This window comes from Octopus sinensis, linkage group LG2 (genome assembly GCF_006345805.1).
Source record: "Octopus sinensis linkage group LG2, ASM634580v1, whole genome shotgun sequence".
NCBI classification, from domain to species: Eukaryota; Metazoa; Mollusca; class Cephalopoda; order Octopoda; family Octopodidae; genus Octopus; species Octopus sinensis.
The window spans coordinates 31,004,214-31,031,299 of NC_042998.1; the positions used below are offsets into that span (position 1 = coordinate 31,004,214).

The 27,086-nt window shown below is 38.4% G+C and overlaps 2 protein-coding genes across 2 annotated transcripts in view; one reads left to right on the plus strand and one right to left on the minus strand.

Moving 5' to 3' along the window:
* LOC115232616 overlaps window positions 1-27,086 on the minus strand; it is a 111,760-nt gene that overhangs the window by 81,504 nt on the left and 3,170 nt on the right. The window lies entirely within an intron of this gene.
* LOC115224399 (mucin-19-like) overlaps window positions 1-27,086 on the plus strand; it is a 212,505-nt gene that overhangs the window by 44,831 nt on the left and 140,588 nt on the right. The window contains exons 16-24 of the mRNA XM_036512075.1: window positions 1,732-1,969; window positions 3,934-4,186; window positions 7,206-7,401; window positions 9,450-9,541; window positions 13,396-13,448; window positions 16,053-16,394; window positions 16,494-16,690; window positions 20,580-20,719; window positions 26,687-26,796. Coding sequence (XP_036367968.1) covers window positions 1,732-1,969; window positions 3,934-4,186; window positions 7,206-7,401; window positions 9,450-9,541; window positions 13,396-13,448; window positions 16,053-16,394; window positions 16,494-16,690; window positions 20,580-20,719; window positions 26,687-26,796 — 1,621 coding nt within the window. The remainder of the gene's footprint in view (window positions 1-1,731; window positions 1,970-3,933; window positions 4,187-7,205; window positions 7,402-9,449; window positions 9,542-13,395; window positions 13,449-16,052; window positions 16,395-16,493; window positions 16,691-20,579; window positions 20,720-26,686; window positions 26,797-27,086) is intronic.

Sequence of the window (27,086 nt, forward strand, 5' to 3'; positions counted from 1 at the left end):
AGTGGTTCCTTTCGTCTTTTGTCGATTAGGCACACACATTGGTGCAACCCTCTCCGACTGTTTAAGGATTAATCAAATATTATTTGAGCAGTAATTCCTATTTGTCCTTCTATTAAATGTTAAATTGGGTTTAGTCTAGATCAGTGGTTTCTCAACCATTTTTTATCTATGGACCCCAGTTCTAGGAGAATCATTTCTATGAAAATTTCCAGTTATCTGTATTTCAAGAGAATGTGTACAAAACAACGAAAAAAAATATACACACTCACTTGCTTTCTCCCCCAAAATTTAATGCTCTAAGCTTAGATTTTTGGGGCCAGCCAGATTTTAACAATCTCAAGTGTAACTGGCGAAAACTGTAAGGACGATCTGCATACTTGGCTGATGAGAGAAGGCTGCAATGGACCCGTCCTTATTTTTTCTTGTCTGTTTTGTATTGCCTATCTGTCTGGACATCTTATTGTTGTCTGTTGCATTCTTGTTACATTTTTTGGATTTATATATACATATAGTGGAGTGTATGTATATATGTGTGTGTGTGTGTGTGTGTGTGTATATATATATATATGTGTATATATATATATATATATATATATATATATATATATATATACACACACACATATATATGTGAGAGAGAGAGAAAGAAAGAGAGACCTTCTATTTCCAATAGTGGTAAATAGCTCTCTGAACTCACTCTATCCCATTCTTATTCTAGCAACTATATTTTCATTTCAGGACATATTCCTATGGCTAATTAAGCTGTACTGGTAACATAAACTATCTACTATCTCTAGCAACTCTCCAGGGCATTTGACAAAATCTATTTCCAATGTATCTTAGGTTTTTATGGCATCTCTGCATTTTCCACATATAAACACTACTTTCTCCACTAACCTTCCTGTCACTACTCAGCACCATTTGCCTACACCATTCCTACATACTAAGCAGGGCCATTTACCTGAAGGAGGTAGAGTTCTATCTGTTTTCCGGCTTACTAGAATGCTGGTCTTTGCTAAGTTAACTGTAAGACCTTCAATTTCAGGTTTTACATTCACACCTGGAATTCTTTTGTGTGCTGGTGGCACGTAAAAAGCACCATCTGAACGTGGCCAATGCAAAGTGCCGCCTTGACTGGATTCTGTGCCAGTGGCATGTAAAAAGCACCAACCGATCATGGCCATTGCCAGCCTCGCCTGGCACGTAAAAAGCACCCACTACACTCACAGAGTGGTTGGCGTTAGGAGTGGCATCCAGCTGTAGAAACACTGCCAGATCAGACTGGAGCCTGGTTCAACCTCTTGGCTTCCCAGACCCCAGTCGAACCGTCCAACCCATGCTAGCACGGAAAACGGACGTTAAACGATGATGATGATGATGATTCTGGTATGAGAATGCAATCATCAATATTTACTAGTTCCCTGGGGAAGCCAATCTTGAATTCTTCTGTTATGACTTAGTGGTCAATGATGAATAAGAGGGGAGTGGGAAATGAACCCTAGTGAATGCCTACCGACATACTGAATTCATTACTGTACTCTCATGGCCAACTCTCATCTTATTGACATCATCCCCGTACATGGCTTATGCGGAATCTTTGGTTATCTGGAAATATTTTTCTATAAAAGCATATAAATACATGTATCATGCATAATATATGCTGTTGTTTGTGTTTCTCTTTTTACTCCTTCCTTAATAAATAAAATATTTGAACACATAATATTCTTTCAGAACTTAGAAACGGCTACAAAGTACTGCTCAATTTTGGAGGAAAGTCCAGTATTTGAAGAATGTTTAAGCGTTGTTCGATCAGACACATATAAAAAACTTTGCATGAGGGATATGTGCAATAGTTTAAATTACAATAAACAAGCATTTTGCATTGCCCTGGAAGCTTATACAAGAGAATGTGCTGAAAATAATATCACTATTGACTGGCAGTCTAATTCCACAATCAATGATGCTTGTAGTAAGTAAAAAGCTTTGTCTCCTTTTGCAAATGTCTCAGTTGTGCCTCTTGCGAATAACAGTATTTATTAATTTATGTGTTTACTAAAGATTAAAAATATTTGTTTAGTGTGATTAGTAATGACTAAATAACAGTTAATTTTTCTCTTAGTGACTTTGTTAAGGCAGAGGTGTGGCAGAAAAAGTAGACCCCATTGATGGTTGCCTTGCAACATTTAATTTCATCCTTCTATAATCTGAGTTAAAATCTCAGAACATAAACAGTTCCATCCTTGGCTGTTGAATACATACCAAGTCATATATTATATATATGTATATATATGTGTGTGTGTATTTATGTGCATGTATATATATATTTATACACACACATATACATACATATATATGCACATATGCACACACACATACATACATATATATAAGTATATATATACATACATGCTAAGTCTAGCAGTTTTTCTTAAAGGAAAAGAAAACACATAATCCCATCCAAAATTAAAAGTATTTAAAAAATTTTCTAATATGAAGATTATGGCTGAGAGATAACAATTTAGCCACAGTAGCAGCCCTTAGCTTCCATCATGGCTTCTAGGCGGTTCCAGAACTTAGAGCATCTGCTTTTCACTGTGTCCCTAAAATGACTTTCAAACAGTTCCTTGATCTTGGCCACCAGTTCAGCAGTGGGGTAGCAGACAGAACACACGGTATCTTTCTCAACTGCACCGCAAGCATAGTAGACCATAGAATTACCATCAGGTGAATTAGGATGTCAGGAATTGAGGCTGGTGAAGTCATAGAAACCCTCTGACAACCACTGCTGACCCTGTCAGGTAATATGGCAAGGAGCTGAATCTGAAGTCAGTAATAACAAGCCTATGCTAAGGGATACACTCTTCAGTTGGGAAGGACTTGCATTGTATAATTAACTCACTTTCCTGCTTTCTAGTGAGAATGTTGTCAATCTAGCTTGTGTGGACACCAGATTAATAAGTGAACTGGTTACTGACTGATTAATAAGTGAACAGGTGACTGACCGATTAGTAAGTGAACAGGTGACTGACCGATTAATAAGTGAACAAGTGACTGACTAGTATTGCAGATTTTAGAATCATTTGCATCACATAACTCCATCAAACTCATTGTGGGAACCAATTCCAAAACCTCCATGCACCCCATAGAAGCTGTTCAGATGCTGCCCGACATGTCGATTGAAGTCACCAGCCATGAAGAGGTCACTGCTATTTGCCAATAAGGTAGTCTGCAAGAAAATATGTATGTGTGTGTGTGTATACATATTCTTTTATTCTTTTCAGTCAGTTTGACTGTGGCCATGCTGGAGCACCGTCTTTAGTCGAACAAATCGATGCTAGGACTTATTCTTTGTAAGCCTAGTACTTATCCTATCAGCGTCTTTTGTCTAACCACTAAGTTACAGGGACGTAAACACACCAACATCGGTTGTCTTATTTGTATATATATATATAAAAATAAGAAAATTGATTTTTTCTAATTTTTATATATATATATATATTGTGTGAAATTTGATTTAGTATTTCTAAATTGAATTTTTTTCCCTGTAAGTTAAGATTAATATTCCCTCAAATAATTATTATATATATATCATCATCATCATCATCATCGTTTAACGTCCGTTCTCCATGCTAGCATGGGTTGGACGGTTCGACCGGGGATCTGGAAAGCCAGAAGGCTGCACCAGGCTCCAGTCTTATCTGGCAGTGTTTCTACAGCTGGATGCCCTTCCTAACGCCACATATATATCACATATATATATATATATATATATATATATATATATACATGTATGTATGTGTTTATTATTTTCCCCTATGGTTTAGTTACTCAGTTACTAATTTCAATGACCTTAAATTCTTGGTTCCTTGTTTGTTTTGATGTTTTCCATGTTATTGTTAAAGTTTAAATTATACATTTTCAATATCATTACAGGCATAACATGTCCTGAAGGTACAGGTCAGCAATATTTAAGCTGTAAATCTTCATGCCTGACATCATGTCATGACTTAGATAAGGACTTGTCACAATGCAAAACTGGCTGCATATCTGGGTGTCAGTGTCCAGATGGCACATTGATGAACGATATTGGAATATGTGTAAAAATCTCAGAGTGTACCTGCTATGATAAACACCACAAGAAACATTACGAGAATGGTGAATCTGTACAGATATTTGGCCGAGATTGGTAAGTAATCAATTTTAGTGTTTTCCTCATTGGTTTCAAATTTTGGCACAAGGCCAGCAATTTCAGGGACAAGATTAAATCAATTACATCGACCCCCGTACTCACAATCTTGAAGGAATTTGAACTCAGAATCTAAAATGTCCAGTCTGGTAATGATTCTACCAACTTGCCATATTGTCCAATGTACTAATAATTCTGCCAGCTTGCTGTTATTATAACAATAGTTTAAAATTTTAGCACAAGGCCAGCAAATTCAGGTTACCTGAACCTCAACACTCAGCTAGTATTGGGTTGTCCGGAAAGTTCATGCCGATTTATAGTAGCTTAACTTACGACTTATTTTAGAACATGGTTGAGTCTATAAAATAGGATTTGATGACACCTCCATTTAGAGCACAGTTTAAGCTAACTTTTTATGGAAGAAGGTTTATGTTCCTATAACCTGTATTAATTCTGTAATCCTTTAAAATGGAAGATAAGAAAGTTCATTTTCAGCACTTGATGCTTTGGGAACCAGACAAAAATTGCTGCAGCTCGGCTGGGATGTGTTACCCCACCCTCCATATTCACCAGATAATGCTCCTTCGGATTTCCACTTATTCAGGTCTCTACAGAATAGTCTTAATGGTAAAAATTTCAATTCCTTGGATGACATAAAAAGATACCTTGATGAATTCTTTGCTATGAAACCACCACAATTCTGGGAAGAGGGTATTTCCAAGTTAAAGGAAAGATAGAGATGCATTGTGCAACAAAATGGTTCATATTTGGTTGATTAAAACTGTAATAGCAAGTATTTATTGACCTTTTTTTTTCCTTTAAAAATCGGCACGTACTTTCTGGGTAACCCATTACTTATTTTATTGATTCCAAAGGTATGGAAGATAAAGAGTTGACCTCAGTGGAATTTGGAGGACAGCTGTGTAAAGAAGCAATGATCTCTAACTGTGGAGGGAAGCTGTGGGAGAGGTAGACCCAGGAAGACATGGGACGAGGTGGTGAAGCATGATCTATGAACTTTAGGCCTCACAGAAGCAATGACCAAGACAAGTAACTAACTGACCTAGTGAGAATTGCCTCACCACTGCAGGGGATTCGTTCAGTTTCTCATATAACCTGCTGCAAATCTTAGTCAATATTCATATTACTAGATAAACAGTATTAAAGATGACTTGTGGTACACCATCACTTTCTTCACTTTAGTTGTCATTATTTAACCCCAGATCAGCTCTGAATGTATGTGCCTTTGATCAAGGGCATGCCAGCCATTATCATCATGTTCTTATATTAAAGCATAGTGAATCCAAGACTACTATGTCATCCAATGTGTTCTTTCCTTATATAAGATTATTGAAGATGGTATGTTGTAGATTGACTATGATTTAGTTGTTATTTCTAGCAGCGCTAGTGACCACTTTGAAGCTCCCACATTATTACCATTAGCATTATCATAGCATCATTACCTCCAGCATCATCAACCTAATCATGTAAATTGAAGAAAAGTAACTTTTTCTTTCTATTATTACGTTGTTGTATTTGGGAAAATAAGTGGTCTGATCAATAAGTATCCAGACTGTTGCCATAGTAACAAAGCTAAAGCATGCAGAGTAAAGCTATTAGGCAAAGATTGACCTTGAACTCTGCTGTCCATGCACACTAAGTTTTAACATTCTAGCTCACTTCCACTGTTTACAACAGTGCTTGGAAGGAACATGTGTAGTGTGTGGTCATCGCATTGACATGAATCTACATCAAATTTTGCCAAAAGCTTGGCAATACCTGCTCAGAAGCCTACGCAAAGTTGCAGAAGTGTATGGAGAGGAGTGTATGATAAAAAAAAATTTCGATAATGACGAAAATTCTGAGGGACTTGCAACCAACAGAACTGAGAAAAACATCGCAGATGTGGATGCAGCTGTGAGAGGAAATTATCGAATCCTCATCAGTGAGTTATCAGAGAATGTGCAGATTAGTTATGGTTCAGTTAAGTCTGTTATCACTGAAGATTTGGGTATGAGACATGTGTCTGCCAAGTTTGTGCCAAAACTGCTTTCAGTTGACAATGCACTTGCCCATTCAGCACAGCTTGTGCAGCAGTTTTTAGCTAGGCACAGCATTCCCCAGGTCTGCCAGCCACTCTATTCCCCCAATCTCACCCCTTGCAACTTTTTCCTCTTTCGAAAAATCAAATCCCACTTGAAAGGAAGAAGATTTCAGGATGTTGAGGAAATCAAAGTGAATGCAATGAGGCAGCTGCTGATTATCCCAGAAAACAAGTTCCAGGAATGCTTCCATCAATGGAAACAGTGCTAGATTAAGTACTTGGATTCTGAAAGGGATTATCTTGAAGGAGATTAAATGCCAAATTGGTACACATTCTGGTTTTGTTTTCATAGCACCAGTTCGGATACTTATTGATCAGACCTCGTATTTACAAATGACTGGCATCCGAACTAGCGGGCTGCAAAGTGCACCATACAAGTGTGATCGTTGACAGAGTGGCTAACCAGCTTCCGTGCCTGTGGCACATAAAAGGCACTATTCGAGTGGGATCGTTACCAGCGTTGCCTTACTGGCACTTGTGCCCATGCTAGTAGGGTGCCAAGAGCACCATCCGAGCGTGATCGTTGCCAGAGCGGCTAACTGGCTTCTGTACCCATGGCACGTAAAAGGGCACCATTCGAGTGTGATCATTACCAATGTCGCCTTACTGGCACCTGTGCTGGTGGTGTGTGTAAAAACATTCGAGCAAGGTCATTGCCAGTACCGCCTGACTGGCTCCTGTGCTGGTGGCACATAAAAAGCACCAACTACACTCTCAGAGTGGTTGGCGTTAGGAAGGGCATCCAGCTGTAGAAACTCTGCCAGATCAAGATTGGACCCTGGTGCAGCCATCTGGTTCGCCAGCCCTCAGTCAAAATCATCCAACCCATGGAAAGTGGACGTTAAACAATGATGATTATGATGTAGTTGATGTAAATAATGTTAAGGTCTAAGTAATACAATTTTCTGCTTTCAGTACATGTGCTAGTGGTACATGGGAGTGCAATACAACTACAGAAGAAGTGATCTGCCGCAAAAATCATACATGGGTCAACAATGCAACAGACTGTCAAGAAACCTGTCATACTTTATCCAAACCTCAACCGTGTATACTTTATGAAGAAGAGTATGAAGGTTGCAGATGTCCTCCAGATTATGTGACCTCTCCAGATGTAAGTAAATCTCAAAAATATTTGGTCACTTTACTGGCACCTGTGCCGGTGGCATGTGTAAAAAGATTCGAGCGAGGTCATTGCCAGTACTGCCTGACTAGCCCCCATGCTGGTGGCACGTAAAAAGCACCCACGACACTCTCGGAGTGGTTGGCGTTAGGAAGGGCATCCAGCTGTAGAAACTCTGCCAAATCAAGATTGGAGCCTGGTGCAGCCATCTGGTTCGCCAACCCTCAGTCAAAATCTTCCAACCCATGCTAGCATGGAAAGCGGACGTTAAACGATGATGATGATGATGACGATTTCTGTTTAGTGCTTAATCAGGCAAGAGGAGACAGTAAAAATATTAACTAGTATTCCTTTCTACTAAGGCCTCAAATTTTGGGGGAATTACATCGATCCCAGTGTTGGGCAAAGTGAACCTAGCAAAACTTGAACGCAGAGTATAAAGTCAAACAAAATGTCACTGAGCTCAGTGTACCAGTGATCTGGCCAGCTCGCTACCTTTGGTCTCAAATTTTGGCAAAGGCTGGGTGTGGGTGTTAGTCAGTTAAATTGACCCCCAACATTCAGCTGATATTTACTTTATTGACCCTGTAAAGGATGAAAGGCAGGGGTAAACTCAGCAGAATTTGAATTCAGAACATAATAATGGATGAAATGCCATCATGCATTTTGCCTGGCATGCTAATGAGTGTGCCAGCTTTCCACCTTACACTAATTAATATTAATTGCATCTTTTGAATTATATTATTCGAGTTTTGATTTTTTTCATATATTTTTATACCTTTCATTCAGTCCATAATTACAAAATTAAGACTACCCAGCTCAAAGTCTGATGAAAAATATTTTATATCTGTTGAAATAATTATATATCCCACAAGTTGGGATATATAATTTTGAGCATGGTTGTTGCCAGTACCGCCTGACTGGCCCTCGTGCTAGTGGCATGTAAAAGCACCCACTACACTCTCGGAGTGGTTGACGTTAGGAAGGACATCCAGCTGTAGAAACTCTGCTAGATCAGACTGGAGCCTGGTGCAACCATCTGGTTTGCCAGTCCTCAGTCAAATTGTCCAACCCATGCCAGTATGGAAAGCGGGCATTAAACAATGATGATGATGATGAAGTTGAGTATTATAAAAATTATAACAAAATGTTTATAAGAGAGTGAATGTTTGGAATTATTACAAGTAGAGTTCACAAAATTCCATTTCCTATAAATAGTTATACTAAACAAATTTTTTAAATGCCATCACCAAATGTCTTACTTTTTTGTGTTAGCAGTGTAATATTCTTACTTTCGAGTGATAAACTGTAGATTTTGTATTGAATTAAGAGCTAGCAGAGTAAATTATAATGCTGTAACTTACAGTGTTAGCTCTGAATTCTATAAAAATTTATAGTTTATCACTTAGAAATAAAACATAGAATACAATTAATCAGATTGTTACAGTTTACATTGAAACTCATTGTTGCAGCAGCACAGTTAATTAAGAAAAAACTCATTTTTACAATGGAAGAAAGCTGTTTGTATTGAAAAAGTTTCAATAAAATTTGACTCTCACTCACCTAGATGGATAGACATGAGACTTCTGTGCCAAGTTTATACATTGTGAATGTTACCAATGACAAAAGCAATAGAAGAATTAAAAGTTTGTCTTGTGGTGAAGGTAGCTACAGCTGAGGCAAGACTTTTAGATTCTGGATGGTATGCTTAGTCTGTCATCCAACTTAACACCACTATCTGTCCTGTGGGTATTGTTAGCAAGTTCATTCTTGCAAACATGTAGATAAAGTCTTTAGTATAAAAATATCACAAAACTCATGATTTCTTCCTACATTTTCCTTTGCACCAGTCTTTTCAAAGATCACAGGCTCACAACTTTCACTTTTGACTTTACCATAACAAAAATTTCAAAAGATTCCCAAAATCTCTACATAACCAAATAACAAGGCAAGCTTTTTTTTCTAATCAATACTAAGCAGAATGCAGATACATTCCTACAACTTAATCTTTGCCTTTTAAAAATTTTTTTTGAAATCAGGGTAATTGTGTTTTACCAAGTCAATGTCCTTGCAAATATGGAAATGTGTGGAAGCCGGCAGGAACCAAATTGGATATTGGTTGCAAAAAATTGTAAGTACCAAAATTCTATTTAACAGCATAGCTACTTCATTTACTAAGGATTTCAATAAAATTATTAGATATGTTTTATAAAAGATGATTCTAATTTCAAGTTATAACCACTGCCCAGGTAGAGGCAATCATTTGGGTTTTGGAGCCTTTTTGACAAATTCACCCAGTTGTAAACATTGTAAACATTTGGACTAGGTTTTCAATCAGCTGACAACGTTCTTCCTTTTTCTCAACAATCATGGAGGCCCTGAAAGACATCCTGTGCGTTGCCCTTTCTCTTGTCACAAAGTGGCCAAGACTTATATAAAAACATAAGAGAAACCAAAACTCTCAAATGTCTTGATAATTAATGAAGACTTCTGGGAATAATCAAACGGTCAGAACATCTTATGCCAAACTAAACATCTTCATTCACTCCTGTCTGATTCTCTGAACATGTCTATTTTCATCGTTAATTACAAATTCCATTTCTATTCAATATGACACTGATATTTTATAAGTATATCCTGTCTTTGTCTCACCAAACAATCAATATCCGCAAAACAACCATTGACCCATACATCCTTTAGCCCTAGAAACACCCAATATATTTCATTAAATGCTACTTCATGCAACTCTAGTTAATTAATTTCAGCTTCACCAAATTTTGCACACATCAGCAAATGTACTATTTAATCATTATTAAAAACATATACTCAACGTATGTGATTTGCTCATTTGCATGTAGGCTGCAATTTGACACAGTGGAGGTGACTCTCTCAAAATGCCCGGCACTAAAGCACCTGAAAGTCATAGACAGGCAAGACAACTCACCCCAAATCCTATCCAGCAGTGATGGACATTGATGTTTCACCATTCTTGTGGCTATTAGTGTCATGTACCTGGAAGCAAGCTGAATAGCCTGTAAATGATTATATGTATCCATCAGCTGCTATGCCCCGATTTTGTATCCATAGGAATAGATTCAAATATTTGGCTACATATATATATATATATATAAATACAAACTGGGACAAGAACGTAAGACATTTAGAAGACAATACAAAAAACACAGACGGGACATTCGAAGCCTTCAATCTTCAGTCAAGAACCGGATCATCCTCGCAATTTCGTCTGATTAATCTTGAGATTGCTCCGATCTGGCCAGCCCCAAAGAAAAATCTAAGCCAAGCACATTAGATTCCTTGGAAGAAAGCCTCGAATGTATACAAAACAGGGACGGAAAAATGGACAATGTTACACAAATAAGAATACAAAAATACGTAAAAACAATAATGATAATAATAATAACAAAAACAGGACGTCACAGGCAGGTGTCTTTCGACAGGAATATATATGTATATATATATATATATATATATATATATATATATTATTAGTGAATTGAAGAAATGGAGTTGAACGAAGATTGAACAGAAATCGTTTGGCCATGGGCTCTTAGGAGCCTCGTTCGATTTGTTTTGCTCCGCCTCTGTTCTGTTTTTGTTTTTTCCAACGGATTTCCTATTTCTTCCTGAAGAGAAAGACACAATATGGTCTCCTTATTCAATCGGAATTTGGTAAATTGTGGCTTTCGAAACACGTGTAGAATGCAATAAAACGATTTCTGTTCAATCTTCGTTCAACTCCATTTCTTCAATTCACTAATAATATTATAATTCAATTATCCACACCAACGCATGGTTGCAACACCATATGGTTGTACCTCCAACCGTGCTGTCTTCTGCTGTGATTTTTGCTACCAAGGTATCGGTTAAACTTTTGATTAATCTGCAACAAGATTATTCATCTTTCTATTTCACAAAATATATATATATATATATATACAGGGGTTGGACAAAATAATGGAAACACATAGCATCATAATTTTGAAATATCTATAAAACAGTCAAAAGCTTGTTTCACTATTATTACTTTCTAAAACAAAGGTTGCAAAGCATTTAGAGTGGAGTAAAAACCTACAGAATTCATCCCTAGAGCAGTGGAAGAATGTTGTTTTCTTGGACAAATCATCCTTTACCTGATTTCTGATCACCAGTCAAGTATACATGTGGAGACAGCCAAAAGAAGCATTTGACCCAGACTGTATTCTTCCAACTGTTAAACATGGAGGAGGATCTGTGATGATCTGGGGCAGCTATATCTTGGAAATCTGCCGGCCCAATGATTTCCCTTCATGGCAGACTATTAAAGCATTTTATCTCATCAAATTCATCCTATGGTTGCGGAACTGTTTCCGGAGGGAAACACAATCTTTCGGGCTGATAATGCTCCAATTCACACAGCTAAAGTTGTTACTGAATGGCACGAGGAACATTCTAGTGAAGTTGAACATCTTATTTGGCCACTACAGTCCCCAGATCTCAATATTATTGAACATTTATGATGCATTTTAGAAAAACAAGTAAGGAATTGATATCCTCCACCATCATCACTACAAGAACTGGAGACTGTTTTAGCTGAAGAATGGACAAAAATTCCTTTGGAAACAATTCAAACTTTGTACGAGTCCATATCTTGTAGAATTCAAGCTGTAATTACTGCCAAAGGCGGTCCTACCCCATATTAAAATAAATTTGTTTGAAATTTTAAGATGTTTCCATTATTTCATCCAACCCCAGTGTGTATATATATATATATATATATATATATATATATATATATATATAAATAATCATCATTGTTTAACATCTGTTTTCCATGGTAGCATGGGTTATATTATATATATATATATATATATATATATAATGATCATTTAACCTGATGCCAACCACTTTACAGAGGATACTGGGTGCTTTTACTGACTCCAGTACAGGTGCTTTTTACATAGCACCAGCACCCATGAGCCTACAAGATTAGCAACACTCAGCTGATTTTACTTTGCTTGGTGTTTCTTCTCAAGCACCGTGCAAATTGCCAAGAGTCTCAGTCCCCTGTCATCCCCTCTGTGAAGACATCTGTAGAGCCTTTCTCATCACTTCAGCCCACATCTTCCTGAGCCTATCCCTCCCATATATTCCTCTACGATTAGAAATCAGCACCTCTTGATGCAACTGTCTTCATTCATACACATCACATGACCACACCAGCACAGTCTTCTCTCTTGCATCCTACAACTGATACCTCATATACCCAGTTTTTCTCTCAGATCACTTACATTCTGTCATATATGCACACTGACTTTATTCCTCCTGTGAAGTATACTGGCTTCATTCCCTTCAAGCCTTTGCATATCCCCTGTAATCACAGACTGTCTCACTGTCGTGTAGCATAGCTGTTCGTACACAGGCATCATACAATCTGCCTTCCACTCTGAGAGGGGAGTCATTCATTACTAACAGAGGTAGTAGCTCTCTGAACTTTACCCAACCTATTCTTATTCTAGCAGCTAGGCTTTCAGAGCATCCTCCACCACTGCTAACTTGGTCACCTAAATAATGGAAACTATCTACTACTTCAAAGGATCCCTACTGACATTGGAGGGTGTCTATTTTTTTTATACATTCCTTGTGTTTAATGTACCTGCTCGTCTGCCACATGTAAAGACTCTGCTAGTCTTCCAACGATACTGCTGCACCTCTTATGTGTCCATAGCTTGCGCTGGGTACACCGTATGCAGTTTCTCTTGACACCTTTTCTACATATCAAGCAGGGCCATCTCCTCTAAGGGATCTGTGATTTGTCTTTATCCTTGAACTAAGAAAAACAGTTTGATGAAGTAATCATCCTTATTTGCCAATTGCTTTCCAATAGAATTATCAAGCAAAGCACACAATTTCATTTTGCTTTATCTCAAATTCAACAGTGAAATTCTATACTCTTGATTTCATTTATATTTTTTTTTGGTATTTTAGAGAATGTATGAATTCAGTATGGCAGCAGAGGAATACTCCAGAAGACTGTCCAGGTTAGTTTGTTAATTGCATAAAAAAACATACAATAATTTTTTTTTAAGCCCAAGTTTTAAAAATTTTGCTCCTTAATTGATAAAAATCAGTAACTCTAAAATTTCTTCAGCTTATCATCATCTACAATTTTGAAAATCACTGGTACTAATATCCTTATACTCATATATCTCTAATGATGTGAGAACTATTTAGATTGGTGGGGAAACAAATTGTCTAAGCAAAATATGCTCATTAATTCTATTCTAGATGTCACCTGCACACAGGTAGATGCTAGGAGTGCCACAGTACTGAGGGCTGGGAAGTCTATGCACCTTGACTAATATAATTTCATCATATTTAAATAGAGGTAGAAGCCCACTTCTTTGATGCAGCACTATGGCTTGTTGGCAACAGAAATGACCCTGCTGAAACATTGTTATAATCAATAGATTCCATTAGCCTGGATTGTCTTTGACAATACATACTCTCTTTACTCTTTTACTTGTTTCAGTCATTTGACTGCGGCCATGCTGGAGCACCGCCTTTAATCGAGCAACTCGACCCCAGGACTTATTCTTTTTGTAAGCCTAGTACTTATTCTATCGGTCTCTTTTGCCGAACTGCTAAGTAACGGGGACATAAACACACCAGCATCGGTTGTCAAGCAATGCTAGGGGGACAAACACAGACACACAAACAAACATACATACATATATATATATATATACGACAGGCTTCTTTCAGTTTCCGTCTACCAAATCCACTCACAAGGCATTGGTCGGCCCGGGGCTATAGCAGAAGACACTTGCCCAAGATGCTACGCAGTGGGACTGAACCCAGAACCATGTGGCTGGTTAGCAAGCTACTTACCACACAGCCACTCCTGCGCATACATGAAAATTATTCTTTTATTTGTATTCTAATAACTAAACATGCCAACTGGTTCGAGAATCAATCAGGCAACTGTGAGCATAACAACCTAAACACTTGGCCACATGCTTCATGTCGAAATATGATGAAAGGAAAATTTCCCAATTAACCTCACTACCACAAGTGCATTTGCACTTAAACTGAAAAGAAGTGTCAATATTTTGTGGAGGCTGAGTAACCTTTTGACTCTGAATTGAGGGGCCAGTTATTGAGATGTAGTCTGAATTATGTTAAGGAGGTATTTTTGTCAGAAGAGATCCTTAGTGTTAAGAAGACCAAACAATTGGAGTGGTTTTGTGGACTCTAGTTGAGTGGAGATTATGATTGAAGGAGAGAAATGTCGTGTGATAAGGTTTTCTTTATATGACTAGTATATGTATTTCCTTGTTCTTGAAAAAAACAAAATTGGCATATCTCTATTGGAAAATATTTTCAAGGTCTCTGTTCATGGAGTGCATGGGAGTTGGTGTGTGGAATTGACCCATTGAAAGTGGAAGACACATGGCCGGATGTATTAGGAAAGAATGAAGTTTAGTGTCATCTGCATAAGTGTGGGTGTAGTTGGATGTGGGGATAAGTCAATGGTGTAAAGAAATAGGGTAACAAAAGTAAAGTTTAGGGCATGCCATAGTTGATAGTATGAGGGATAGAAAAAGCTTTATCAATAGACAATGATAGTGAAATGTAATTCAAATGATGAGAGACAGACAGTTTTGAAAGGAGAGTTACATGCCAGACATGGTTGAAAGCTTTGTTGATGTCCAAAATGACAACTTTGCTTTTGATAAAACTTCTCCAAAGGATAAGCCCACCGGTTGGTTTTATGGAAATGCCAGGGGCATAACCAGCCCACTTTTGTGTACCTTTTCATTTTTTGGACACTAAAACTCTGCTTGCAAAGACCTGTTGAGGCAAGTGAAATCAAAATCAAATTCGATGACTGGCGTCCATGCTAGCAGAGTGCAAAGAGCACCATATGAGTGAGATTGTTGTCGGAGCAGCTAACCAGCTTCCGTGCCAGTGGCACATAAAAGGCACCATTTCAGTGTGATCGCCTTACTGGCACTCAAGCCCCGTGCTAGTAGGGTGTTATAAACACCATCCGAGCGTGATCGTTGCCAGAGCAGCTATCTGGCCTCCATGCCGGTGGCAAGTAAAAGACACCATTCAAGCGTGATCATTACCAGCATCGCCTTACTGGCACCTGTGCCGGTGGCATGTGTAAAAGATTCGAGCGAGGTTGTTGCCAGTACCACCTAACTGGCCCCCGTACCAGTGACATGTTAAAGCACCCACTACACTCTTGGAGTGGTTGGCGTTAGGAAGGGCATCCAGCTGCAGAAACTCTGCCAGATCAAGATTGAAGCCTGGTGCAGCCATCTGGTTCACCAGCCTTCAGTCAAATCAGCCAACCCATGCTAGCATTGAAAGCGGACGTTAAACGATGATGATGATTAACGAAAATGATGAAGACAATAAACGTATATGTAAATATATATATATATATATATATATTAAAAATGATGTAGTTTTACCAATGTGTCGAAAATAAACACTTTTGTGAAATGTGTTCCATCTGATCCAGCCTTACCCAAAATATATATTAAAATGTATGTATGTAATATCCCACACAACCATATATATATAAAGTTTGCTAAACCAAATTGTAAACAAGCATTATATTTCTATTTCAGCTGAATGTTGGACATCTGGTGCATCTCACTACTCTACATACGATGGTCTTCACTACTCCTTTGAAAGCGATTGTGCATATACCTTTACAGAATCATTGGATGGAACATTTAAAGTTATTGTCAGGAATATTGAATGCAACTTCCCGTTTACATATTGCACAAAGAATGTTGAGTTAAAAATCTTCAACAAAACCATTCACTTTGTACAAGGAAAGCCACCAACCTTTGATGGCACGGATATTTCTGATAGAGGTCTTGTCAGAAATAATTTTTCAGTGAAGGCAACCGAATTCACTTATATAGTTCATACAAGTATAGGTTTTACACTTACATGGGATAAAGGTAAGGAAACTTTGAAATTTATTAGAAAGAATGTGAGAGATAGAATGGATAACCAGCTTTGACATGCATATGTTATTATCTTATATTTATACATATTAGGTACTAGACTTTATGTCCAACTGAGCGAGGAATGGGCTGGAAAAGTACAAGGTCTGTGTGGCAACAGAGATCAGGATTCTACAAATGACTTTCTAACAAGATCCAATTCAAATGAAAAAGTACCTTCTGAATTTGCCCATACTTGGAGAGTTAATGACTGCCTAAAGCCTCCTTCAACTTTGATAGATGCTTGTGAGGTATGTCAAAATATATTCTTTTCATTTAAAAAAAAATTTTTTTTTTATTGTAGCATAAGCTGTTTGACCAATAATTTGAGGTGGAATTTCATAGATGGAAACTGTGTGGATACTCGTTGCATGTACAACTCATTAACTTTTATTGGACTTCATAGTTCGATATTATGAAAAAAGAAATTCAAATTAAAGAAAAAAAAATCTTACTTGAGATTTACAGTTAGGATCAATTCTTAAGAATTTACCTTGTTATTAAAATCATAGACTCTCTAAAGAATATTTACAAATACCTCTTTGTTTTAATGGATTTGAGAAAACATGAAATATGTTAAACAACATGGTCTTATCCAAGTGTCTATATAACAATTTTAAAGTTATTTACTTTCCAAATGTTCATGATTTTTCACAATAGCACACCTTCTAGTTGGATATAAGCTGTTCAAATACCAACACAAAGATGTAGAAAAATTTACTTTTGTCTTAATTCATTAACTGGGTTAAATATTTTCTATGATTTTGTAGTGAATTGAAAGAGTTCATGTTAAACATAACCCTTAGAATAAATTCAATTAAGTGCCATTAGAAGTCACTGAGTTGGTAAATGTTTTTCTTTAAAAGTATTGCAGTATTTAGCTTTATCTCTCTAAACTCTTAATTTAGATTATGCTGAAGTCAATTTTGTATTTATCTAAGATCAATAAAACTGAGCATCAGTAAAACAAGATAGTTAATCCAGTTGACTGTGTTCTCTTCTTTGCACTCAAGTTATGATTCAGTTTTGATAGGAAACTTTCTTTAACCCATTCATGTCAATTGTCCATTTGAACTGACACTTAATTTATAAGGATATAAAACAAATACTTGATACAAATTGTGATTTGCGTATGATCTGTATCAAAGAATGAAACATGTTCTTAACGCGTATGCAGTCTGCATCAAATGGGTTTCAAAGAAATTGTTTCCAGCTGTTATTTAAGTCAAAATAATAGAATCTGTGAATTTTCAGGCAATTTCATTCACTAGAAAAATTTCAGCACAAATGGGTTAAACAATGTCAAACATAGTCACTGGAATTTGAAGGTATTTTTGGTGGTTTGGGTTACCAAGAAAGAATCCAGCAAATGCCAAAACTCAGGCATGCTATTAGTAAACTGGTCGTTGCAGAAAAATTCTGTTTCAAACTGAGATTGCTTGAAAACAGTCTGTAAAAGAACAGCAATAGGAAACAAAAGAAACGGGAACGAATGTATGAGAAAAAGAAAAAGGGGAAAATATTATAGTATTGGAAGCAGAGATAAGAGTTGATTGTATTTATCCGATGGAGATCAATGAAAACTATGACATCAATGTGATATCAATTGAGGATGCTGCCATTTGGAGACCAAATAATTACAACTGATCCCACCTGTCCAACACATTCCATGTGCCCTTACAAGTGAAGAAACTTTGAAAGTGGTAGTATTTCCATTGTTGCAGGTGTGTGTGATGTGCCAACCACTGCAATGAAAGGTCCATTTGTCTGTGACTCCAAGAAGCTCACACACCAGTTAATTGCAAGATCATGGCATGGTGTAATCTAGTTTTAAATGACAAGAACTTGAACAACATCATTCATGTTCCATTATCTCTAATCAGCTGGATCCAATGGCAAGACACAATCAGGATGGTGGAGATGAGACTGAATACAGAAATAACCAGACTTAACAGCGTTGAACAATAAAAACTATATGCCAGAATACTATGTCAGAATTGTTTCCCTTAGCTTTATGCTACATCCTAACTCTCACTACCCGATGAGTGCCAGGTGTAGGTGGAGAGCTGGCAGAAACGTTAGCAAGCCGGGCGAAATGCGTAGCCGTATTTCGTCTGCCATTATGTTCTGAGTTCAAATTCCGCCGAGGTCGACTTTGCCTTTCATCCTTTCGGGGTTGATAAATTGAGTACCAGTTACGCACTGGGGTCGATGTAATCGACTTAATCCCTTTGTCTGTTCTTGTTTGTTCTCTCTGTGTTTATCCTCTTGTGGGTAGTAACGAAATAGGTGTAGACGTGTAGATGATGAATAACTGAATGAAAAAATGTAAATGGAGCAATGTCACCAAGAGTGATTGTGGAGAAGTTAAACAGAATGCAAACAAAATAAATGTAAGCTAAGGGTGAGGGATGATAGCAGGAAAAATTGAGTTAAACAAGGGAAACATTATTCAATCAGCCCCTCTTGATGTACAAGTTTCACAATAAGAAAATAAATTCATGTTCCTGGTGAACTGACGGAATTGTCAGAACATGGGATAAAATGCCTAATGATTTTTGTTCAATTTCTCTGTGCCCCGAGTTTGAATCTTGTCAAGGTCAATCTTCTAGGATTGATAAAATATCTGTAAAATATTGGAGTTGGTTCTTGTTTCTCTTACTTTTGAAATTAATTACATATCATATATGTAATTGTGCCATATGAGATTACTCACAGTATTCTTTTCTCTATGGAGGCACATGGTCTAGTGGCTAGAGCATCGGATTTGCAGTCGAAGGATTGTGGGTTTGAATCTCAGACTGGGCATTGTGTGTGTTTATGAGTGAAACACCTAAGCTTCACACAGCTCCAATAGAAGGTAATGGCAAACTTCTGCTGACTCTTTCGCCACAACTTTCTCTCACTTTTTCTTCCTGCATCCAGCAGCTCACCTGTGACAGAGTGGCGTCCCATTCAGGTGGGGAACCTATATACCAATGAAACCGGGAAACCAACCCTTATGAGCCAGACATGGCTCAAGAAGGAACAAATAATCCTTTTCTCCAGTAATGGAGAAAGATTGAGTTTTGGAAGCTAGCAGCCTCTTCTTGTAGAAAAACTGAGATGCTATTGAAACCATCTAAGGACAGTTCAATGTGCAGTTCAGCCCAGAATGGAAATAAAGATAACAGAATGGTTATAAATATTACATGACCTACAGTATAAAGTGACAGCAAAACCTAAAAACTGGCTTAGCAAGGTGAAGTGAAAGGCTCAACCTATGTTTAGAGAGCTCTTGATAACTCCTATGTTCAGCAAAGTTTTTGCATATGATTATCCATATTTTAACATCTTTCATTGGTACAGAAAATTTTGCAAACAGTGCAATAAATGTAAAAAGTGAGGTTTTGAGTGACACAAGGGTTAGCATAAAAAATTTTAAACTATTTAAAAATATAAATTTGTATAAATGGTACAAGTTCTCTACTCATGAATAGATATCATATCAAATAACCTATCAGCTAAGCTGAAATATTTTGTCATAAAATATTATTTATGTACAAGAATTTCATGGGATATTAATACTTTTATCAATTTTTTCTAGATATTAATTTTTTTGGCACTTGTGCCCGTGCTAGTAGGGTGCCAAGAGCACCATCCGAGCATGATCATTGCCAGAGCAGCCAACTGGCTCCGTGCCAGTGGCACGTAAAAGGGCACCATTCGAGCGTGATCGTTACCAACGTCACCTTACTGATGGCATGTGTAAAAAGATTGAAACGGGGTCATTGCCAGTACCACCTGACTGGCCACCATGCCGGTGGCACATAAAAAGCACCCACTACACTCTCGGAGTGGTTGGCGTTAGGAAGGGCATCCAGCTGTAGAATCTCTGCCAAATCCAGATTGGAGCCTGGTGCAGCCGCCTGGTTCACCAGCCCTCAGTCAAAATTGTCCAACCCATGTTAACATGGAAGGCGGACGTTAAACGATGATGATGATGATGATAAATTGTAATGGAAAATGTTACTTCTGTATTTCATGAATTATTTCATATCGGGTTGAAAATATATGAAAATGGAAGATAATTCAGTTTATAAATCAAATAGTCTGCTAATGTTTTTAATAATATTCCTTTTAATACATTTTGAAATTCAGGTACAGCCAGGCAGAAAACCATGGGCTATTGAATCCTGTAAAGTTATTAAATATGGCACTGTCTTCTCCTTATGTCGAGAAGTGTTACCAGATACTGTAGTGCAGGAATATTATGAAGACTGCTTACACGATTCTTGTGGGTAAGTTGGAACTATTTATTCCTTTAAATTTTTAAAAATTGTTGTTACAATGGTTTATTGGATAAGATTTTTACACTTGTGGCTTCAAAGTAAACTCCCTACCCTAAACTTTGCCAAATAAAGTCCAAAATTCAGTAGGCAAAAATTAAATTTTGCTTTAAAATAAATTTGGGGATTATACCCAACATATTTTAAACAAGAGATGGAATAAGAATTTCATGGTCATTCCAAGAGCTTTTTTGTTTCTTAGTCAGACAAAAGTGTAATTATATCATGACTTATAGTAACTCTCATACGAAAAATAAATACTACATACTACATAATAAACAGTTTCTTATCATTAGGGATATTTACAGCCTTTCACATAATGAAATACTAAAGAGGCCACTTAAAAGCTGTTGAATCCAGTTGCAGAGTCATTGTCCTGTACTTTACCAAAAACATTTGCAGTTATAAACCCAGTGTTGTTGCTTTGTAATAAGTATTAATGTTATAAGCATGTTACTGGTTTGATAATCATACTATGTAGCATTTTGCATAATTTTTGAATTATGTAAAACCAGGAGATGACTTTCTTGATGATAATTTGAATTTAGATGAGAGACAGAAAAAGGTTGTCACATTACAGCCTGGAGAAATTGGCTGATTCCAGGGCAACACCATGATGAGATGGTGATAAAAGTATCATCAACATGTACTCCATATAGAAATTAACAACGTGTATGTTATTAACCCAGCTAATTAGATTGTGAAAGAGAATTGTTTGGCACATTTTCAAGCCAGACCTAATTTTTATTAGTTATAAAGTTGGAGAAGGAGCAGTAGTATCCATGAATTAGCAAGTTTTTTTCAAAAGTGTTAGGCAAATGCAATTGATGTTGAGCTTCCTGCAGAAAAATATATAAGTATTGAGGGGGTTCCAAGCATGGGATACTTTGTCAAAACCGCAGAAAGTATGAGGTTGAGCAGAGATGGTTTTCCTTTTCCCTGTTGAGAAGGACTGAGAGGAATGGGTGGTGTGAGGCTGTTTGATAAGAGGAGGACTGAGGACTTGATGGGGATGCTGGGGTTGGAGGAATCGGTAGAACAGCTGGCAAAGGTGAATGGTGGTATGGGCATATGTAGAGGAGGGATGAGGACCATGTTCTGAAGAGGGTACAAGAGTTCGAGGTAAATGGACAGCGAAAGTGAGGTAGACCGAGGAAAATGTGGAGGGGACAGGTGGAGCAGGAGAGTGGGAGGGCTTTCTTGAGAAGGGAGGACACATAAAAGTGGGCAAGATAGTGTGAGGGTGATTGCTGTGGAAGTGCGGTAGATCCGACCCACCCCCATTAATAGGGACAAAACCCAAATTCAAAATGATGGATGATGATGATGATGTTCAAAAGCAAAAAAGTTGTCATAGTATAAAAGATAAAAAAGGGAGAACAATGTCTGCATAATAGTGTTTTATTTTTGCATGTAATTAATGATTTTGAAAGTAATTTAAGCTCTTTGTATCCAGATATATATAAGGAATGATTCAGTGTTGGGGGAACTTAAGCTTTTTCAAAGTCATTAATTGATTTTTCTAACCTTGAGAAGAAATTTTGGGGATGTAGATATTGTTGCAATGTTGTAGATATGTACATTATTTACATCATTTACATTGGACGGATATGTGTCCTCATCTTGTTTGTTGTTACCACAACATTTCAGCTGATTTACTCTCCAGCCTTCATCAGGTGTACTGCTGGAATTTTGAACCCAACCCCGGGTTTTAAGGTATTTTTTGATATTATTATTATTATCATTATTATTGTAGATAAAGTAATTGAGGTAATCAGAGTATGTGACAGAATACTTAAGATTAGATTAGTGCTTCATCATAGTTTAGCAACCATTATATGGACAGAAAGACCGATTCTATGACACTCTACTGCAGACTACCTCGTTGACGAACGACAGAGACCTTATCTTTGTGGCTGGTGACTTCAATGGTCACGTTGGACGACATGCTGGGGGCTTCCATGGCGTACATGGAGGCTATGGCTATGGCTCCCGCAACGAGGAGGGAACCAGGCTGCTGGAGTTCTGCGATGCAAATAATCTTATGATTTGCAACACTAACTTCAGGAAACCTACCAGCCACCTAGTCACTTACCAATCGGGCCAACATACCAGCCAATTGACTACATCCTTACAAGGCAAAGGGAGAGATGGCTGCTTATAAATACCAAAACCTTCCCAGGTGAAGAATGTACCCCACAACATAGACTGGTAGTTAGTGACTTTAGGATCAGGACTAGGAGGACAACCAGAAGACGACAAATATGGAGAAGAAGGATCTGGAAGCTTAAAGATCCTGCAAATGGACAGAGATTTAGGGACATATTACTTGAAGCCTCTGACGAAGTAGAAGGGGATAGAGCATCACAGGGGGTAGAAGACAGCTGGACGTTTCTAAGGGACAACCTGCTGAGAGCCACTGACCAGATCTGTGGCTGGTGCAAAGTCCCCTCTCGACCTAGAATAACGTGGTGGTGGAACAATATTGTAGACAGGGCTATTAGAGAAAAGAGACAGGCTTGGAAGGTCTGGAAAAATGGGGGTAGCAGGGGATTGTATCAGACTGCCAAAAGAGAAGCTAGGAGACAGGTTTATTTAGCCAGAGGGGAAGCAGATAAGAAAAAATTTGCCAATGTTCTGCGCCGTGAGGACCAAAGACTGGAGGTGTTTCGTGTTGCAAGACAGTGTGTGAGAGAGAATCGTGATGTGGTAGGAGAGAAGTGTGTTCGCATGGAAGATGGTTCACTTGCGCTAAATGAGGATGCAAAGAGAGAGGTTTGGAGATGCCACTATGAAAGGTTGCTGAATGAAGAAAATGAATGGGATAAAGAGAGTCTGCCGAATGTTGACCCAACAGAGGGACCAGCTATCCGAGTTGATAGTTCCGTGGTAGCTAAGGCAATTAGAAGCATGAAGACAGGGAAAGCCCCAGGCCCATCAGGAATCACTGCAGAGATGCTCAAAATGTCTGGTAGTGTCGGCTATAGCCTAGTCACCCGTATAGTTAATCAGGTGATACACAAAGGGGTCATACCCAATGACTGGTGTAGCAGTATAATAGTCAACTGCTACAAAGGTAAAGGTGATGCCCTAGATACAAATAACTACAGAGGTATCAAGCTGTTGGACCAGGTGATGAAGGTTACGGAGAGGGTCATAGCCCAACTAATTAGAGAGAGAGTTAGTTTAGATGAGATGCAGTTTGGGTTTGTGCCAGGGAAAAGTACTACTGATGCTATATTCCTGGTAAGGCAGCTGCAGGAGAAATACCTAGCCAAAGATAAGCCCCTGTACCTGGCTTTTGTTGACATGGAGAAAGCCTTCGACAGGGTCCCCCGATCCCTTATCTGGTGGGCAATGAGGAAACTAGGGATAGATGAATGGTTAGTGAGAGCTGTGCAGGCCATGTACAGGGACGCCGCTAGTAGGGTGAGGGTTGGAAATGTGTACAGTGAAGAATTCCGGGTAGAGGTAGGAGTCCACCAAGGCTCAGTACTCAGCCCCCTCCTATTTATCATAGTCCTCCAGGCAATAACGGAGGAATTCAAGACAGGATGCCCTTGGGAGCTCCTCTATGCTGATGACCTTGCTCTAATTGCTGAGTCGCTATCAGAACTGGAGGAGAAGTTTCAGGTGTGGAAACAAGGATTAGAATCGAAGGGCCTCAGAGTCAATCTAGCTAAAACCAAAGTCGTAATCAGTAGGAAGGTAGACAAATCACAAACACCTTCAGGTAGATGGCCCTGCTCGATCTGTAGAAAAGGTGTAGGTAGAAACTCTATAAGATGCACCAAGTGTAAGCTATGGACACATAAGAGATGCAGCAATGTCAAAGGAAGGCTAACTAGGAAGATGGTTTTTGTATGTGGCAGATGCTCAGGAACAATAAACACTGAAAATGCTCTGAGACCAACTTCCGTCACTTTCCAGGGAGAAAAACTAGAAATAGTTGATAGTTTCCGTTACCTAGGTGACCAAGTCAGCAGTGGGGGCGGGTGTGCTGAAAGTGTAACTGCTAGAGTAAGAATAGCTTGGGCAAAGTTCAGAGAGCTCTTACCTCTGCTGGTGACAAAAGGCCTCTCGCACAGAGTGAAAGGCAGACTGTATGATGCGTGTGTACGAACAGCCATGCTACATGGCAGTGAAACATGGGCCGTGACTGCTGAGGATATGCGTAAGCTCGCTAGAAATGAAGCCAGTATGCTCCGATGGATGTGTAATGCCGGTACTCACACTCGGCAGAGTGTAAGTACCTTGAGAGAAAAGCTGGACCTAAGAAGCATCAGTTGTGGTGTGCAAGAGAGACGTTTGCGCTGGTATGGTCATGTGGCGAGAATGGATGAAGATAGTTGTGTGAAAAAGTGCCACACCCTAGCGGTTGAGGGAACCTGTGGAAGAGGCAGACCCAGGAAAACCTGGGACGAGGTGGTGAAGCACGACCTTCGAACTTTAGGTCTCACTGAGGAAATGACTAGAGACCGAGACCTCTGGAAGTGTGCTGTGCGCGAGAAGACCCGGCAGGACAAGTGAGTCCATAACCCGTGGCCTTCTACATGGGATGGAGCCAGCCTACGTATGCATACCTTCCCTTCTTGGGACACAAAACTCTACTTGTGAAGACGTGATGAGGCAAGTGAGGATCAGAATCGAAATCGATCAATGGAAATTGCGGATGTGCTACCAGTGCCGGTGGCATGTCAAAACTCTGCTTGTGAAGACCCATTGAGGCAAGTGACGATCAGAATCGAAATCGATCAATGGAAATCGATCAATGGAAATTGCAGATGTGTTACCAGTGCCGGTGGCATGTAAGAGAACTTTCCGTTTCGCGACCGTTGCCAGCACCGCCCCGTTTCGTGTCCGTTGCCAGCCTCGCCTGGCCCTCGTGCCGGTGGCACATAAAAAGCACCATCCGTTCGTGGCCGTTTGCCAGCTCTGTCTGGCACCAGTGCGGGTGGCACGTAAAAAGCACCCACTACACTCACGGAGTGGTTGGCGTTAGGAAGGGCATCCAGCCGTAGAAACACTGCCAGATTTGACTGGGCCTGATGAGGCCTTCTGGCTTCACAGACCCCAGTGGAACCGTCCAACCCATGCTAGCATGGAAAACGGACGCTAAACGATGATGATGATGATGATGATTGTCACCTTATAGCCTGGAGAAATTTTCTGATTCCAGGGGAACGTCATGATGAGATGGAGATAAAACTATAATAATAATAATAATAATATCAAAAAGTACCTTAGGAATGAGAACCCGGGGTTGGGTTCAAAATTTCACCAGGACACCTGATGAAGGCCGGAGAGCAAATCAGCCGAACTGTTGTGGTAACAACAAAGACGAGGACACATAACTATCAAATGTAAATAGAAATGATATTGTACAGAATTCCTCATCTCTAAAATATAGAAAAGTATTGTAGACTTGTGAAACTATGTTGATGAGCAGATTAATAGTTTTTACTCATTTGAACAAAGAACACCAGTGTTTAGCATTGAAGAATTGTATAAAATGTTAGAATTGTTGGCAATTTATAAATGTGAAAATACCATATTGATATAGTCTACTTTTATTAAAATTTGTATAAAAGCTCTCTTGGTAAAAAATGAAAGAGATTGTATGTAACTCAGGAGAGTGCTGTCAAGGTGTTGAAATACAATATAAAATCAGATTTTCATCAGATTCATGAAGAAGGAAATGGCCAGTAGTTGTTTTAAAATATTTATGCTCAAGACCAGAATAATAGTATTTGCAGGGTTATTTTCTTTTTTCTGTAAAATAAATTTTTCAATTCTGTAAATTTGTGAGGTCGATTACAGAACTTAAAGAAAAATAAAGAGACTGTATATAAAAGTTAAGAAAATCTTTAATATAAACAAGCATTTATTTGAATTTTTAATCCTTTTTAATTATTATAGTTGCAACTTGGGTGGAGATTGTGAATGTTATTGTACAGCAGTTGCAAACTTTGCCAAAAGATGTACAAACATTGGAGTTGTAGCTAGATGGCGAAACAATGATAGGTGTGGTAAGTATTCAGAAATATATTTTTGCATCAAGTTCAAAGAATAAAGCATAAATAATATGAGCAATGCTTTTGCTATATGGATCTCTCTTTTCATCACTATACATCTATTTCAATACAGTTACACTTCTTTCTTAATAACTTACACACACACACACACACATCTGTTTACTTTAGTTTGATCAAAGGCCCCAGATGTTGCTCATAAAATCTATGCTTCTAATTGTCAGCTGCCACCTGTTAATTCTATCCCCACAGTAATCTGATGGTATGGTTATACATGGAATTCCTTT